Source organism: Mytilus edulis, chromosome 13, assembly GCF_963676685.1.
Source record: "Mytilus edulis chromosome 13, xbMytEdul2.2, whole genome shotgun sequence".
Lineage (NCBI taxonomy): Eukaryota > Metazoa > Mollusca > Bivalvia > Mytilida > Mytilidae > Mytilus > Mytilus edulis.
Genome location: NC_092356.1, coordinates 50,633,833 through 50,652,093, shown reverse-complemented (window position 1 = coordinate 50,652,093; position 18,261 = coordinate 50,633,833). Strand labels below are relative to the sequence as shown.

General features: G+C 32.9%; 2 protein-coding genes across 2 annotated transcripts; one reads left to right on the top strand and one right to left on the bottom strand.

Moving 5' to 3' along the window:
* Positions 1 to 298: 298 nt before the first annotated feature.
* LOC139501937 (regucalcin-like) lies at positions 299 to 4,964 on the bottom strand. Its single transcript, XM_071291242.1, has 5 exons — positions 4,689 to 4,964; positions 4,120 to 4,299; positions 2,960 to 3,175; positions 1,890 to 2,027; positions 299 to 1,235 (listed from the first exon to the last, which is right to left on the bottom strand). The coding sequence occupies exons 1-5, from the start codon at positions 4,843 to 4,845 to the stop codon at positions 1,030 to 1,032; spliced, it is 897 nt and encodes a 298-aa protein (XP_071147343.1). The 5' UTR covers positions 4,846 to 4,964; the 3' UTR covers positions 299 to 1,029.
* A 4,525-nt stretch (positions 4,965 to 9,489) lies between these two features.
* On the top strand, positions 9,490 to 17,301 carry LOC139501936 (transmembrane protein 47-like). Its single transcript, XM_071291241.1, has 4 exons — positions 9,490 to 9,775; positions 11,815 to 11,974; positions 14,947 to 15,096; positions 16,787 to 17,301. Exons 1-4 carry the CDS (start codon positions 9,683 to 9,685, stop codon positions 17,020 to 17,022), a joined length of 639 nt encoding a protein of 212 aa, XP_071147342.1. The 5' UTR covers positions 9,490 to 9,682; the 3' UTR covers positions 17,023 to 17,301.
* The last annotated feature ends 960 nt before the right edge of the window (positions 17,302 to 18,261 follow it).

The following is an 18,261-nucleotide window of genomic DNA, read 5'->3' as shown; positions in this document are numbered from 1 at the left end:
AAAATGATCTGCAACACCAGATCTCAAAAACATTAACATCACGTGGTTTTTAGACGATTGTTGACGACTATAGCATATAATTTTCCACCTTTCATCTTGAAAACAGTTATCGATAAGCAAAAAGTGTAAACATAAAAACGATTGACTGTTTCGTTGATATGGCGTACCAAATTATACTTCCGGTAACTTTGATGAGTTTAAAAAAAATATAGTGACAAAAAGGAGTCTCCGATCAGTGTTAATTAATCGTATATATCTCAAGTCAATTAGGAAGGAGAAAACTGATTCAAAACATATAAAAAGCACAACGTTTAAGCAAACTATCATACACCAGTTAAAAATGGATTGACACAAATTACAAACATTTAATACAAACGACAAAAGACACATAGCACCGATCTTAGAGTACTCAGAGTTTCTGAAAACTAGTTCTTAGTTCAATACCACTTACAACTACGAAATAAATCAAGTGTTCCACAAAAGCGTCAATCAATGCGTATTCAAGAATGTTCGTACCGCTAAATACAATATTCAAAGATCGTATTACGGTCATAAATTATTTATATTTAAGAATAAGTTTATTCAAAGATTCTTTTTCTTGTCTATAAAAACATCGCCTGAAGAGTAAGTATACAATAGTATGCAACGGTATTTTTTTCTCAATTGATTGATGATTTTTGAATACCGGTATACCACTGTTGCCTGTATTTATTTTTCAAATAACATAAAAGTATTTTGTGGATATTCATGCCCTCCATTGTATTCCTTTTTTTCGGTGGATAGTTACATCGCGAAAGGGAAAACAATTAAAGCGATGCTTTATTACATTTTTTTGCTATTTCAAATATAAAAAAAACCTTTGACAACAATTAGCACCTTAATTCTAAATACATAAAAAGTATATATCTTGTAGTATATGTACTTCTATGTCATGACTGCTCTTCTTTGTCGCGAACTCTTATTCCATTGCATCATGTGCATATCTATTTGATTTAAATAATACGCAAAGCAAAATTATAAACCATAGCGTTATCCTTCATAAATATTCGGTTTTGAGCCTTTCACACCAAGGCCAGTAACTCTGAATAGGGAACCAGATAGTGGTAGATCTTTAAGTTCTTGTTCCTGAGCACCAGATCGACCACACGTGACAAATAGCTCATCGTAATTCGGACCACCAAAGCAGCATGACGTTATTCTTTTAGCGGGGAAATCAATACACTGCAATTGTTTACCTGAAAGAATAACAAACAAAAACCGTTTTATAACTGGAATAATCTGATTGCTTTTATACATACCGAAGATGACTGAAAATGGGCAGTGACCGATCAGCAATTTCAAAAATAAATGATTGAAGTTATTTTATGCAAAACTCTCTGGTTAATGTTTTAGGTGAAAAGTATTAACAAAATTACCGAACTGAAATTCGGGATACTTCACTTACTTTTGTTAACCATGTCATTGTCGACCAATTCTCAAATTATGTATTTGGTTGCTTGCCCTAGGTAAATTCTACTCGTTTTTTTAAATGTGATTGTTATGGATGAACAATTGCCGGGACGAAAAGCATTATGGCTTGCACAGACGTACCTTTCTGAAGTTACAAATGGTTACTCTTCTTAAAATATTTGAATTTTATACATTTACAAATAGGTAGTTTTGCAAGCTTTTAAACTTCGTGTAAACTCATTTTCTTCCGGATATGCCAATCAGAAGTATGACAATTATTATTGTTGTCCGTTTGTTCCGCTGGTTGATAGAGTATAACGTTTAATTTTATCATGATCAGTTTAAATAGACTTCCCTCTTTTTGAATTTATCTGAGAGGTCGATATTGATCAATTTATTATTATTTGTTAAAACATTTGTAACAATGTTATTATATTTACCCGTTTCAGGATCAAATCTTACAACTTTAGCACCATCATAACAAGCCACCCATAGCTTGTCCTCTGTGTCAATAGTCATTCCATCGGGTAAACCTAAAGTTCCTATGGCTTGAAAGTCTATTATCACTTTTTCATTGGCTATAGAAAAGAAAGAAATGTGTGTAATTTCAACAACTAAAAAGAAAGGACAAGTTAAATTGTTAACATTGAAAAAGCTACATTATATTTTGTATGAGATGACGAAAAATCAAACTATGTTAAATATAAAGAACAAATGTTTTGAAAAAACGTTACGAGGTGTGAGCATGCTTCTGACCAGTGATTCTGGACCGTTGAATACATGAATCAAAAATAGGATCTTTTGTTAATATCTAAAAATTAAGTAATGAAGGAGACGAACAAAATATAATTTAGAGGAAACAGTGGTCGACCTTTGAATCTATATTCGTGCGAGTTCGGATAAAACCTTCGAAAACTCTCTTTAAAAAAGGTTCTCTTCTTAAAATAAATTGTTAATACTTCTGATTTATTAGTATTTGTAAAAGGACTTTTAACTCAATTAAGACAACAGTTGTTTACCGAGTTTCAAATCTCGTAAAATGATAAAGAAGAGACAAAGCAAGGTAACAACGAACTAAGGGGATCTCATGTTTCTATAAAGGAGTTAGCAAGGTGCGTCGACCGGATAAAGAAGGGGCAAAAGATACCAAAAGAAAATATCGAAAATAAACTGACAATGCCATGGCTAAAAAAAAAAGACAAATAATAGTACACAAGACATAACATAAACAACTAAGGATTAAGCAACACGAACCCCACCAAAAACTGGGGTAGATCTCAGGTGTTCCGGAAGGGTAAGCAGATCCTTCTCCACGTGTGGAACCCGTCGTTTTGCTTATACTATTACAAAATAAGGGTTTCTCATGTTTCAATAAAGGAGTGACTATGTGTGTCAACAGGGTAAGCGACTCCTGCTATGCATGAATCACCCGCCAAGCTTATTTACATTCAAACAATTGCTAAACAACCCTGAATGTACCTATATGGAAAACAATAAATCAACAACTTACTAAAAGTTCCTGTTTCAATATCGTAGTCCATCCCGTAAACTTTACCAGGTATTGAGTCTATGTAATACATCCTTTTATTATCAGAGGACCATGCCAGTCCATTCGATATGGTGACTTTCTCCTTATGTTTCTTCACTGTACCATCAGTGTATAAACAATACAAAGATCCTTGCTCTTTCTCAGGCATTTCTGGTAGTCTATCAGCTCCCATGGTTCCTATTTAATTACACAAATAGAAACTTTTTTTATTATACACATACATGGTTGTACCTGTGATTCTTTACATCTTTCAATTCCAATATTTGGATGTAGTTTAGTACAGATTAAAGACAAGTAAATCAAATATTTTAGAAATACAGCTTATTGGTCATATATATTTAAGATATTAACATAAGTTTTCTTTTATCCCACATCAAATAATTATGAACAAGGGTATTTATTTCTCGTGCGACTGAAATAAACGCATAGTAATTTTTCAATCGCCCTTTTTTACGAATTCAGCCCAAAATCTGAAAAAGATTTGATATACATGATATAGCGGTACCATAATGCTTTGTTTCTAAATGTTCTTAATAAAAAAAAAGTAGTAAACTTTACGGAGTGGCTATTTGTCCGGCTAGCCGGACGAATAGTGCCAGGGCTATTTGTCCGGCCATTGTAATGCGCATGTCATATAATTTGCGTTCGGAAATGCGTGTAACATTATCTTTAGTAGCACCAAGGGGGCGTGTGTAATCCTTAAATTTACGTTAACTAAAAATGCTCGAGTCAAACACTACCCAAGTTTGTTTTACAAGTAAATTCTTCTCTCTTCTTATATAAAAAATATGGGATATATATGATTTTATTCTAATTATTCGTTATATAAATCCACATTGGACTATATACTAGTATGAAGAAAACAACAATTTCAATTACCAGTAACAAGATTAGGCCCTAACACTAAAGATTTAAAACATGTGCTACCCCCTGGTGATGCTGAAGATAATATTACACGCACACACAAATATTATAGTGACATGCGCATTGTATTAGCCGGACAAATAGTCCTGGTGCTATTCGTCCGGCTAGCCGGACAAATAGCAACTGCCTAAACTTTACTGAATGTATTAGTATTGACGATACGATTCCCATGCACTTGATAGTTCCTTGTTTCTTACCAAACCACAAACGTCCCCTGGCGTCACATTTGACATCGTTCATCCTGGTATCAACATTTTCATCAACTTCCGTGATCACAGTGACCTTCTTTGAGTTCCAATCTAAATCTGATATAGTTTTTCCATAACCAATTACATGGCCACCTTTCGCATGTGGAATTATAAATCCAAGAACTTTTTCTATAAAGAAATCAAAGATAAAAAAAATATCCACTTGAATAAACAAAACAATAAATAACTTATCATTTGCTTGTTATATAGTTTTTTATATTGTTTACATGTCTAATTATTCAAGGCAGGATAAGTACCACGCGCTTACTGTTAAATGAGAAATTCCCGTCTACAATTAGAATAAAAGTCCACCAACAGAGGCACTGACCCAGTGGTAGTAAATATAACATACACGATACTTATTTATTAAAGTAATTTTATTCACAAAATGCGCATGACGACAGTAAGTTTCCTCAGTGATGTTAAACCGATCAAATTTAATCTAATCTAAGTGAGTGTACAAAAAATGTCACCAAAGAGACTGTTTTCCCCTGTGATATGCATTCATATAGACTTACCTAACTGAATCATCTGTACTTCCTTAGTTCTGTAATTCCAAGAGAACACTTTTTGTCCCAAATTATCTATGAAAAACAATGTTTGTGTATCCTCATCCCAATGGGGACCTTCCCCTGTGCCAGTGAAGACATTTTTCAGTAACACTTCTACAGACATTTGTTAGCACTATAGAGTACAAGTCTAGTTACAATAATCTTGTATTTAAGTTGACCGTGACCTCCCAGGTTATCTGAAGATACAAAAATTGTGTACAATTGACAACATGATTGACAAACAAATGATAAAAGTACTTTGTGTGTACACTGTTATTGAATATTTGAGACGACATGTTTACCGGATTTTTGATCGGCAATAGCAACATTCAGAAAGCAACTAGGATCTGCTTACCCTTCCAGATCACGTGATGTTTCACGCTATAATTTAAGTATAAACGTGTCGGTCCTATCATGGAAGTCAATTCAAAACTTCCAGGTCTTATTCATCCCAGAACATATAACACTTATACACACTGAAATAATGATATGCAACTTCCTTGAGGTTTATGCAGGTAAGAATACATCACGGTACAAATATACAAAGTCCAGAATAAAAGTGGGGAACTTTCTTTGTTCTAACGAGGTACCCAAAAATGATTCCATATTGTCCTAGGTTGTTTTTTTGTTGTTGCTTAAAATGATTTCAATAACTGCTCTTCATGTTCTTTTTATTTTATTGGCTGTCAGTTCTTCAAAACAAAGGAATAAAAGCGCCTTGTGAAGTTTGTGAAGTTTGCCCCAAGTTCAGAAGTAATAGGGTCTTGACTAAGGAGTCCTTCGTTTCTCTGTCCTTTATTACTTTGCCCAATATTGTTTATTCTTTATAATTCAGTACCAAATTATTTTCAGTTTTATATTCTCTATTCTTTATTTTTTTCTCCTCTTTTTCTCCCTTTTTCTGCACTGTTTTCCATTATGTTCTATTCCGTATAATCTATTCGGTTAATCCCATCGAATTGTTTTTAATAATGATATGTTATTGCGATCAACATTTTTATGTTATTACTATCAACCTTTTTTTCTGTTTTGAACATCGATACAACATTCATTTTCGGTTTTGGTGTGTATATGCCTGTATCTATATGAAAGTATAAACATATTATCAACAAATTAACATTAAAAAAATTGATTTTCGTATGCAGTTTCACAAAGTCAGGTGAAATTTTTACACAATTTGCATTCAAAACTCGAAGCTCGACCATATTCTTTCAAATAACACTAATGGTTGATCACGGTTAAATGTGGTCCGTTCTAGATTCTAAATGCTCAGTAGTAGAATAATTACCGAGGTTTGGCAGAAGTTTTGCTGTTCGGGATGTATTAATACTCACCCACATCTCATTGGGAAGAGACGTTACATCCGATACATGCCTCGTGTAGGGTAGGTCTTTACGCTTTTTGCACATTAAGGACATTAAAGAACCATTACAACAACTATATACAACTCCTTAAGTAATATAAGTAAGTTAGTAATTAATTTATTATAGTGACATGTGTAAATATGTACAGATTCAGTGGCGTAGCCAGGGTTGAAACGATGTGGATGCGAAATTGTCGGCGAGCGGAGCGAGGCGAAACAATTTTGGGACTATATTATGCAGATTTTTTTTTTTTTTTTTTTTACATTTTCTCATTTATGCATGATTATTCCCCTAGAAACCGACACTAGTTAGATTTTTGTTTAATTTCAAAATACCAACCAATATATATTCATTTTCCAACAGAATTTTATTGTTTTCTCGAAAGTACCTTCAATCAATTGAAAAATATTTAATGTTAAAGTTTCACACTTGACATCACAAAAATATAACAAGTACAGCGGCACCTCTGTTCATGGAACTTCGAAATATAGGAATCGCAGTGATCTTCTTTCTCGGAATATAAGCCTCACAATGGTTTTTTTTATTAATTGTCTTAAAGCGTTGCAGTGGAAATGGAAATACCGGGCGGCCTGCGTCCGTCTGGTCTTGTTAGCACTGTTATGTATACAATTCCTGCCAGCTTTTTGTGAAACTTGTATCATCAGCAATGTCTCAGTTGACAATTGCGAAAATAAGTCCTGATCATCTTTTTTGAACCCATTGGAAATATAAATTATGACTGAAATCCAATTGCATTTGTTCTGAAGCTGTTATTTCTCTCCAGATGTTTTGTATCTTCGATAAATAAAATAAGAGTAATGCTGGGACATAGGAACTCTTTTCTTAAAAATAAAATTAAAATATTTGTAACTAGATGGAGAAGGTATTTATTAGCAAAGAAATGATAACCCTCCATTATACAAATACGGTTTTTATCACGTTGTCTTTCGCATCACAGAAAACGTTATCAGGATATGATGGTTTAGTTGTCAACTTGCTCAATTTCAGACTAAACATGCGGATTTGTTATAACGCAGCCGACGACAAGCTACGACGTAGACTTTTCACGGAAAAGTAGAGAACACCTTTTTTGCGATTTATCCATCTTGTTTACATACACTAAATGATCCTATAGGAAAGACCACTCATACTGCTTCGTAAATGATTGGACGACATTTTCAAATCCTCACCTTTGTATCTGCTGTGAACACATGCAATCATATATTTATTAAAAAAACTTTTTTTTTTGCCAAAATGATGTGGATGCTTGAGCATCTGAGCATACATGCAAGCTACGCCACTGAGATTATAAACATAACGTAGACAAGTATATGAATACACCTAGACTTGCTACATGTCCCTTCCTATTTATGTTTTTTTTTCAATTTTGCCCCTTCTAAATGTGTGGAAAGCGATAAATCACTCCAATCAATTTCACTAGAAAGACATAAAAATATTGTAAAATAACTTATCACATTTAATTCTTATGCGGGGCTGGATGGGGTTTACAGAGTAGAGAATAAGTACAAAAAGTGCAGCAGAAGAGCCAAATACATTTAGAGAATATAGAAAAATAGGGTGCTGAAAAATTAGAATTAGAGAAAAATAGTGTATAAAGTACAAAGAATATAGACAAATGGATTAAAATATACAAAACTAAAGGACCCCATTTAAATCTCTCTCTCTTATGTTTACCTAAATCACAGTTGATGATATGATTTTATGAGAGAGAATAAAAAACTAATCGAATTTTATTGGGAAAAAATATTATTGTTCCTAGGTTCGAACGCATTTTATACTGACAATAAAAATCGATATATTTGACAGACACATTTAAATCAAATTGAAAGTAATTGATAAAACCACATTAAAAATCATATATTCAGTAAAATGTGTGTCATTGAGAAACGGAATATAAATCATTAATTCGATAAATTATCTAAACTTATCAAATAGTGTGAAGGATAATCATGTAAGTACTAAATTAACAAAAAACTATTACTCTTGTATATAAATGTGAGTGTTGTTTTGTTTTTATTAGGGTTTTTTAAAACATTTACAGCATTCGCTCTCTCTTTGAAATAGAAGTTATAATCGATCTTTCTGGTGAAAATGCAATAAGCACTGTTAATCCTTATTTGCCGATACTCAAAATCTCATTGTGTTTAATTGCGGAATTTCTAATAAATATACAATATTCATCGATACATTTTTGTACTTAATGATATTTGCTTCGTCCGACAAAACACGGTGGTATTTATAGAAAGGATAAACCAGTAACTAGTATACAAATAACTTATCAATTAAACAGCATTCATTTATGTAAAACTAATTAATCGATGGATATCTAGTAAAACTGCTTCAGTCTTAGATAAAGACTGTAAATCTTGTCGACGTGTTTCATTTGTATAGTTCAGTGCTGAAATACCTTCAAGGACTATTTCAGATGAATTACGCTGATATTTTTACTCGCATATGAGTTATTGATTGATCGTCGTTTGCTCAACGTCCAGTGGCAAATATTTGATGTATGTTTAGAAAGAAAACCAAATAAAAATAAATACAATGAGAAGGTCCTGCAATAATGGTCGACCAGGCGGGATGAAGGATTTAAAAATTGGACTGCCACGGAAAAATAATGATGTATTGGATACAAACAGAATTTTATCTTACAACAGACCACTTTCGGACCTTTCAAACAGTTGTTGCGAGGGTTCTTTTAATGTACAGAGAGCATGGCACTCCCTGTACTATATGCATCAGATTTCCCGTACCCAATCTGACCAGACGTGGCAGCGTATTTAAGCAACCAACATAAATAAACGGACTCCCATCTTTTGGCTAGGGTTTTGCTGCTGGTTGGAGGAAAACCAAAAGTATACATACTTCTATTCCTAAGTCACCCTTGGGTGTTCTCACTTGAAATATCGTTGTTATTTTCAGTATAATATCATAGAAAAAGTTCTCTCTTATAAATTATGTTTAAATGGTATATATATTTTTAAGTAAACGTAACTTTTGTATTAGCTCTAGCTGTGTCTTTTGATGTTTTTAAGAGTGTTGCCTAATTTTGTGCTATATATATTTATATATAGTGAAAAATTATGTTAAATGCAGGATATCCAAATATATTTAATGATATCTTCAAGTGCAAGTTAAATAGATACAATTTAGTTACCGTATCAAAAAGTTTCATTCTTGCTTAATCTTTCCGACTTGTTTAATAGTTGCTATGTATTTATCGAGTGAATGCTCTGTTTAAATACGAATCATTCTCGATTTCCATGCCATGCATTACATATAATAATATAATAAACAATATATTTGCACACAGTACACTAATTCTAAAGACAATAAATATACGTGTAAGTTATACGTGTAAATAAATACATTGTTATAAATGCCTGTTGTGTGCATATTGTGCAAACATAGAGATAGCATCTGTTATTAATTCACCCTCCATTCTCCCTGTATCAATTACCCACGCTATAGATAGAACGTGCATCTGAAAGTCTATGAATTGACGAAGTAATTAAATGAAAACAGGAATTAATTCATTAATATTCTGAAGTGTGAATCAAGTTAATTTTCTTCAGCATGACTGCTGATTTTGAATTCAAAGACACGGAGAAAACACCAATGGCGCCAACTGTTTCCATTGAGCAGATTACCATAGTTCGCCCGATAAAGGTAAGAATATCTCGTTGAAGAATTTTAATTCGTGTGGGATGTTGTTTAAAAAATATTAAACTACATTAGACAATGATACTTTACCTAGTTATTTTTGCATATTAACATCCACATCTTATGTAATATCAGTGACCACCTGTTAACGCTGCTGCAGATTACCTTTTTTTTTTTAATTTAAAAACAGAATGAAAATGAAACAGTTCGAATTGATGTCAGATCTTTTATGTTTGTTTTGTTTTGTTCACATATCGCTGTCAATATCAAGCCCGGTAATTTTTTACGACTGTCATACAAGTGAGAGGTTTACCTAGCTAAAAAAACAGGATTTATCCACTATTTTCTACTAAGAAAAAATATGTACCAAGTCAGGAATATGACAATTGTTATTCATTTGTTCGATGTGTTTGGGCTTTTAATTTCGTCATTTGCTAAGGGACTTTCCGTTTAGAATATTCCTCCTTTTTTTCATTTTACTTTTTATAGTCACTTTTAAATTTTTTAGCACTTTCTTCTAAACTCAGCGCTCAAAAAGGTGTACAGACACTTGTCTGTTTTTGAAAACAGTATGTCGACCTCTTGGTGTATGTGACTTTTGTGTCGTCACTAGTCAATGGCTTAATATTTGGCTTAAAAATTATATTCCGCTCATTTATTCAAAAAGAGATCGATTTTCTAAATTCTGATTTGAAGGTTATAGATGTTTTCGTTGAAACTTCAGTATCACTGTTCTTGTAACATTTTCAAATACTGATATAACAGAATAAGAAACTTGGTCTTCTATTAACAATTTTGTTGACTTTTAACCATGTGCATGCGAAATGCTTAACATAATTGTGTATGCATATTTACAAGTACATCTGTGTTGGGTTTATACATCTATGATGTTCCTAATCACAAGAAAATTGAACATGTAACAAAACAAATATAATACAAGACGATAATGTAACGGTTACAAACTAACACGTGTTTGTTACCTATCATTAGGTAATCTTTATCATCACTTTCATAAATTTCACACAACGATCAACACATGAAAGTATCGTCGAAAAGTGTGCTTTGTTTGATTTGGATCGACTCCAAAGTCTGCTGGAGTAATTACTACAAAGTAATTCCTGTCATTTATTATAATTCTTTGTCGGTTTCTCCATAAACTTTCTGTATTTTGATAAAATATGGAAGACCGTTAATGCATGCATGTTTTAAGCCAAAAATTTCCATGAGACAAAACATATGGGTGAGATACATTTAGATGGTTGTTATAAGACTATTTAGATATGTAGGGGTGCTGTTTCCTATGCACTCTAAAAATAGTTATCCAAAGTTCCCTTCATATATTATAAATATATAATTGAGAAAAAAAATCTGATACAATTAAGTCATGTACGTGTGTACCCTATATATATGTAGAGCTTATTATATAACTTTTTTTATTTTTATTATGAAATCTTATTTTTTTTGTGTTCTGCTATGCATTCGAATTTCTTTATTGCATTGCCTGGTTGTTTTTTTTTTTTTTTTTTGCTGGGTTCTGTTCGTCCTAATTCTTTCAATTTTCGTTAGTCACACATCTACTGATGTTAAGGTTAGTATAACTTCTTCTTAGAATTGAGGCATATTTTGTCATTCCTATAATGTCCTTTAATTTACTCCTGACTTTAATAAATCCATCAATAAAAGTGAATAGAAAATGTACCAATGTACACAGCAAATACACTAGCTCATATCCGAGAACCATTGGAACCAACCAAACGAACATCAGTCTATTCCATAATTCAAGGAGATATATATAACAACAGCAGTATAAATAGTGTCTGTAAATTTGAAATTCATTTTAATTTCAATCAGATGTTTGGTGAAATTTACAATATAGATTTCTATATATAAATATGATAAACTGCTTTTTATATTTCAGGAAGAAATTATGTCGTGTGTGTGCAGTCGCATGTTTAATAATAACAAATTGTCTGGGAATTAAAAAAGTTTAATTTCATTTAGATGTTAGACCGAAAGATCTCTAAACATATTGTTTGGTATTACAGGTAGTTGCCCTTTTGTGTGCAGTCATTGGTTTATTTATGAACTGTCTATCAGTTGGGTCGACCACGTGGTTTCAAACAGATTTTGGAAGAGATGGGTTGTGGCAGACATGCAAGTTTATTGATGAAGATGCAATTGAGTGTCGGACTGTTAAACCAACAGGTATCTCGTCAAAATTAAATACATAAGACATAATTACAGGGGCGGATCCAGCCATTTTAAAAAGGGGGGTTCCTAACCTAGGACAAAGGGGGGGGGTTCCAATTACATGTCCCCATTCAAATGCATTGATCGTCCAAAAAAAGGGGGGTTCCAACCCCCAGAACCCCCCCCCCCCCCCATCCCCCTCTGGATCCGCGCCTGAATTAAGACTTACATCTTTATTTAAAGTCGGTATATGCAATTCAAGTAACAACATAAGTTCTGAAGAACTTTTAAAACCGACAGACCAACAATAAAACAAAACATACATACAAATTGTTACTTGGATGGAGAGTTGTCTCATTGGCACTCATACCACATCTCACTATATCTATATCAAATCATGCACACATAAATAAACCTTTAAAGCAAAAGTTCATATCAGTATATAAACATGCTACACAAATGTTCTTTATAGCAACTTAATGTCATGTATAGGCATTTTGACGAATTCTAATATCCAATTTAATTGAAATTATTGTCAATGGAGAAATACATATTGTACTGTAGAAAGTGTTTCTTTGTTTTGTTTTGATTTTTTCATATTTCCACATTTTCAATAATTTGGCTTTCATTATCTAATAGCTGGTCTGTTTCACAGAAATGTATTTTTTACGACAGCATGGTTATATTTATAGTATTTATACTGCACTCGTTCTATTTGAGCAGTCAAAATGCGTTGACTGTATATTTCTATGTCATATACAGTCACTGACCCGATATCACTTTTCCTCATGAATATTTAAATAGAAAATGCCGAATTAATATTTTAATTATTCATACGACCTCTTCAACCTGTTCTTGTTTCCAATGCATACAACGATGCGTGGATCGACTCAATCTTGTTTATTTTGCAATTATTGGAAAAACATATTTCATTTGTTAATATTTTTGTTTGCAACCTATAAATCATTATGTTTCATGCTTATGGTTGATATTGAAGTCCATATATATACTCAAACGATTTCGTTCACCATCGAGTGTGAGTTTCAACAGGTAAATATGTACATTTCATTGTGTTGTATATTTCTCAGCGAGCATGATATGAGGCCTTTTTAAAGGGGATTTTCCCCAATATTTAAATCAAATAAATAACCTTAACGCAGTAAACAACCATTGAAAATGTTGTTTCAGATTGCAGTATAAAGACAATAATAGTGCATTGACTTGACATATCAACGATATAAGGATTCGCCCCGAAACGTGGAAATAGCTCGGCACAGCCTCGCATTTCCCTGTTTCTAAGCCTCATCCTTATATCGTTGATATGTCAAGTCAATGCACTATTATTGTCTATATATGTTACTACTCGCTGTTACTACTCGCTAGTCTCTGGTACGTTTTAATGACCGGTACCGGTGTTTCAATGTTTTAATGACCGGTACCGGTGTTTCAATGAAAGCATGCATGCAGTAATGCTACTGCTGAATTTTGTTTGAAAGGAATGGTTAGCTTATGAGAACCGCTCCCACCGAATTCGATTAACTATCATAGAAGTATAAGATAATAGAGGACCAATTTTTGTTTATCAAACCATTACAATAGACAATACACAAGAAAGGAAAAAAAGTAAACCAGTATGTTTAGTGTCTATTGATCATGCACCAGTAGCAGCATCACATCCTTTATAAAAAAAAAATGCTTTTGAGTCAAGTACTTCCTCGTGGCTAATGCATATGAAGAAATAGTATTGTTGTTCATATGCAGGTGTCACCAAGGGCAGGTACTTAAAGGACACTCAAGCCAATACACAGAAATATCATGTATATGAATACTTAAACACTTTACAACACAAGCATAAACTATTTCTCAAAAAAGATTACTATATTACAATCCTTCTTGTGGCTAATGCACAAAAATAGTATTAATATGCAGTTATCAAAATTCAGGAGCCAACAAGGGCAGTTGCTTAAATTTTTTGTGTAAAAATATTTGGATTTGAATGCAGCTTTAGCACAACTTGTCCCAATGCTCTGAGTATATGTACATACATTACAGTTAGACTTGATTAGACTCAAATCATCGTACAAGATCGGGTGTTTAAGAGCATTTTCCAAAACTTTCATAAGTTTCAATACCAGATGGAGAACAATCTGAAACTCGGAAATTTGCACCTGGCATCCTGTAGTGCAAACAAATGTGCATATATATATATATATATACAACTCGTCTAAACATCAACCCAACAATGTTAGATCTGTAAATTTGCTTTCGCAAATTTTTGGTTCTTCCCTCGCCGGGATTCGAACCCATGCATATATATATATATATTAAAAACTTTAAATTCCTTAGCCTGATTTAGACTCTTTCTTTAATTGTACTTATTTCAGAGGAGTGACGGGGGGGGGGAGGGGGGGCTCGGTGGCTGAGTGTTTAAGAAGTTACTACTGTAATCACTAGCCAGTCAACACTGGGGTTGTGAGTTCAAATTTCGCCAATGCAGGTGCACTCGAATTCAATCTTAATTGATTTCCTATGAAGGTCGAAGGTTTTCTCCGGACACTTCGTCTTTATCCACCAATAAAAACTGGACTCCACGAAATAGCCTAAATGCGGTGCTTAAAAGTGGCGTTAAAACACCAAAATCAAATCAAATCAAATCTCATTTCAGTAAAGATTGCGACTTAACCAAACAACACATATATAAATCACAACCCAACAAAACATACTTAACAATATTGGACCAAAATCATAGCCGTTTGGTTTTAATAACAGCGCCAAGCAACGTTTTTCAATGAAAATGAAACTGATTCACTGCTTACCTGCTACCAGCAATAAATCATTCAAACTTGTAGAAAACAGTTTGAAACATTAAATTCTATATCAATGGATTTTTTTTTAAAGATAAGTATATTAACTATATTTATAAAAATCAAAAATTCTGCAACATATTTCCTTATCAATCTGGATATATTTTGCAATATTTTTTTCAGATTGGTTGGAGGCTTCTCGTGTTTTATTTGTGATTGGGATGGTAATATGTTTCCTGTCTATAGTAATAACATCTCTAGGAGTAACAACCGATTTATTCCACCGGAAAGAGAAATATTACATCGCTGGTATGACATGTATGGTTCTTGCAGGTAGGTTTTATGTTATGCAGTTGTTATTTTTATACTGCAAATAGTTGTGTTTATTTCCTTTTAATATAGTAACACAGCTAGATTTTGTGCAATTTCAATTTCATCATGGAACACTTTTCCACAGTCATTTAAGGGATGAAAATAAATTTGAAATGTGTGTAACAATTTAAATAACTATGATTTTTTTAAATTTAAGTTGCAGTATAAAAACAATATTAGGTCAATGTCAGAAAAATATTAAAATTTTTGTACTCGGTGCAAAACTCGGGAAGGGCTCGGTAGAACCTCGCCCTTCCCCAGTTTCTCAGCCTCATACAAAAAAGCTGATATTTTTCTGACATTGACCTAATATTGTGTATGTCCGGCTAGCCAGACGAACAGTACCAGGACTATTTGTCCGGCCAATACAATGCGCATGTCACTATGATATTTGTGTGCGCGTGTAATATTATCTTCAGCAGCAACAGGGGTAGCACATGTTTGTAATCTTTAGTGTTAGGACCTTATCATGTTACTGGTAATTAACATTGTTGTTTTTTTCATACTAGTATATAATCCAATGTGGATAACGAACAATTAGAAAAAAATCATATATATACCACTTTTTTTATATAAGAAGAGAGAAGAATTTACTTGTAAAACAAACTTGGGTAGTGTTTGACTCGTGCATTGTAAGTTAAGGTATATGATTTTGTCTAGCTGAAAAAGGTACAAAATTATTATGTCTGAAGCTGTCAAAATGAATTATAGACCCCTTGACATAAAGTTATCCATATTTTGAGTGAGAGGTGCCAGTGAAAGATTTTTCTATAATGCCCCCCCCCCAAAAAAAAAAAACACTGTTTTTTTAATTTTATTTACGTGAGGGGGTCGGGATGATTCGGTGTGCTCCTTTTCCCAAATTTCTCTTTTCTTTTTTTCTCCTCATCCCATCTTTGTTGTCCTGTCTAAATCATTACCCCCCCCCCCTGTTTTTACCCCACTTTTTATAATCCTATTTCCAACATCCCCACTTCAAGTTTGTAGCCTCAATCCCCCCTCCTCCTCTTGTAAAGGCCTTTCTCAACTACTCTTGCTTTGTACATCTTTTTCACCAATTTACACAGCTGTAGCGAGTCGACTAAGTAGTAATTTTGTGAAACTAGTTCTCCGATCAATTATCTTGTACTTCTCTTTTTCCTTGTAATTTCCATTTTTTGAGTCCCTTTTATAAGATAATATCATTCTTGAAAGTTCATAATATCATGTTCCATTGTCAAATTCCGCAAACTGCATAATTTATCACAAATATTGATATCACCGTTTTCAGCCATGATCCTAAAATTGAAAATCAGTGATCAGATTACACGCGCCCCCTTGGTGCTACTGAAGATAATGTTACACGCACTTCCGAACGCACATTATATGACATGCGTATAATGCCCCAAAAATTACTAGTGTAAAATCAACGGTCTAATCTATATAATAAAACGAGCAACGAGAAACATTTATGAACCACATCAACAAATAACAAATACTGAACATCAGATTCCCGACTTGTGCAAACAAAGGCAGTATGTTTAAACGTTTAAATAGGTACCAACCTTCACCCTTATCTAAAACAATAATGGAATATCACAACACACAACATAATTGTTTAGATTTGAAATAATGCCAGTAAAATGATATGAACATTTTAATTTCATTTCAGCTTTATCAGAAATGATTTGTTTAATTATTCATCCTGTCAAATATAATGAGGAGATGGAAAAGAACGTTGTTGAAGTTTCCTGGGGTATGGGCTGGGCATATGGACTTGGATGGATAGCTGCTATTTTAATGACCGTTGGTGCTGTTATCTTGTACATTGACAAAAATGCTGATGAATTGATTTATCGTGAGAGAACAAATTATAATGATTCAATAGAAGAATCGTATGACCCCTGAATCATTTGATGGATTTATTAGGGGTATTGATATACTGGTAATCATTATGATCTCGGCTTTTTCATGTCTTATATCACGGTTCAGCTAGCAAACAAGCTAGCCAAAGATATTACCTTCACCTACACACTTCATGCATTTTGCTGTAATAGATTCAACATATTTTCTGTAGATATAATGGTATACTGATTCACCTTAGAAAAATTCTAAGGCAATATAAATCAGTGTAAACAGAATTTAAATTTATTCATGATTTTTAAAATTATTGTACTTACAATGTATCTATTATTTGTAATATTTATAATTGTTACTATGTGAAAGTTGTTTAAAATCAAGAACTTACGACGAAAAACGAAGTGTATGAATCTAAGATAATCTTTTTATGTTTAAAAGATAAAACTCTATTTTGTTCAGAGAATATTGTCTACTGAATACATAGTTTGCGTACTTAATTTTAAGATATTATGTTCAATTATCTATTTGTGTAAGAGGAAAAACTGCTGAATTTCAACCTCTTAGTAAAAAACGTTTTTGTTTCAAAACGAGCATTTTAATTTGCGATAACGTAAATATGCTTAAAGTGAAGTAAAAAACGAATCTGCTGCTGACTGATGATATATTAAGTATGCATTTGAGTTTCTGGAAGTTGTTTTCACAAAATTCTTGAAGTTTGTTTATATATACGTTTTACACAAATTGCTGTTTGATTATGGACGGTCTTTAAGCTTTTTTAGAATAATATTGGGGTTGCTGGTTACTGTGTGTACAATATTTGGTGATTCAAATCGTTATATTGGTTGTAACTTTTTTTCAACTTATCTTCATTCTGAACATGCATGAAACATTTGCAAATGGACGTTAAGAATACCACAATCAACCTCTCTAGATTATTCTCCTGTTCGTGTAAAGTAAACGATATAAGATAGCAACCCAATGTAATAAATCGATGAGATTTTATTTTTAAAAACGTGTGAAGAATAGCGAAATAACAGTACAGACGTCTACACGCGAAGGTTCTTTATCAATAGGAAATCATAGCAACGTCCATATCTTACAGTTTCCAACTGAACTCAACATTAAATCATATCATGTACCAATTAAGCAAAAGACATGACTACATTAACACGTGACTTTTGAAGAGCGATACTGGTTTACGTGAACCATTTGAATATCGGTACCAGTAAGTATAATGTAATATATGATATTCTGGTGATATTCTGGACGGTTGAAATATGTCATTCC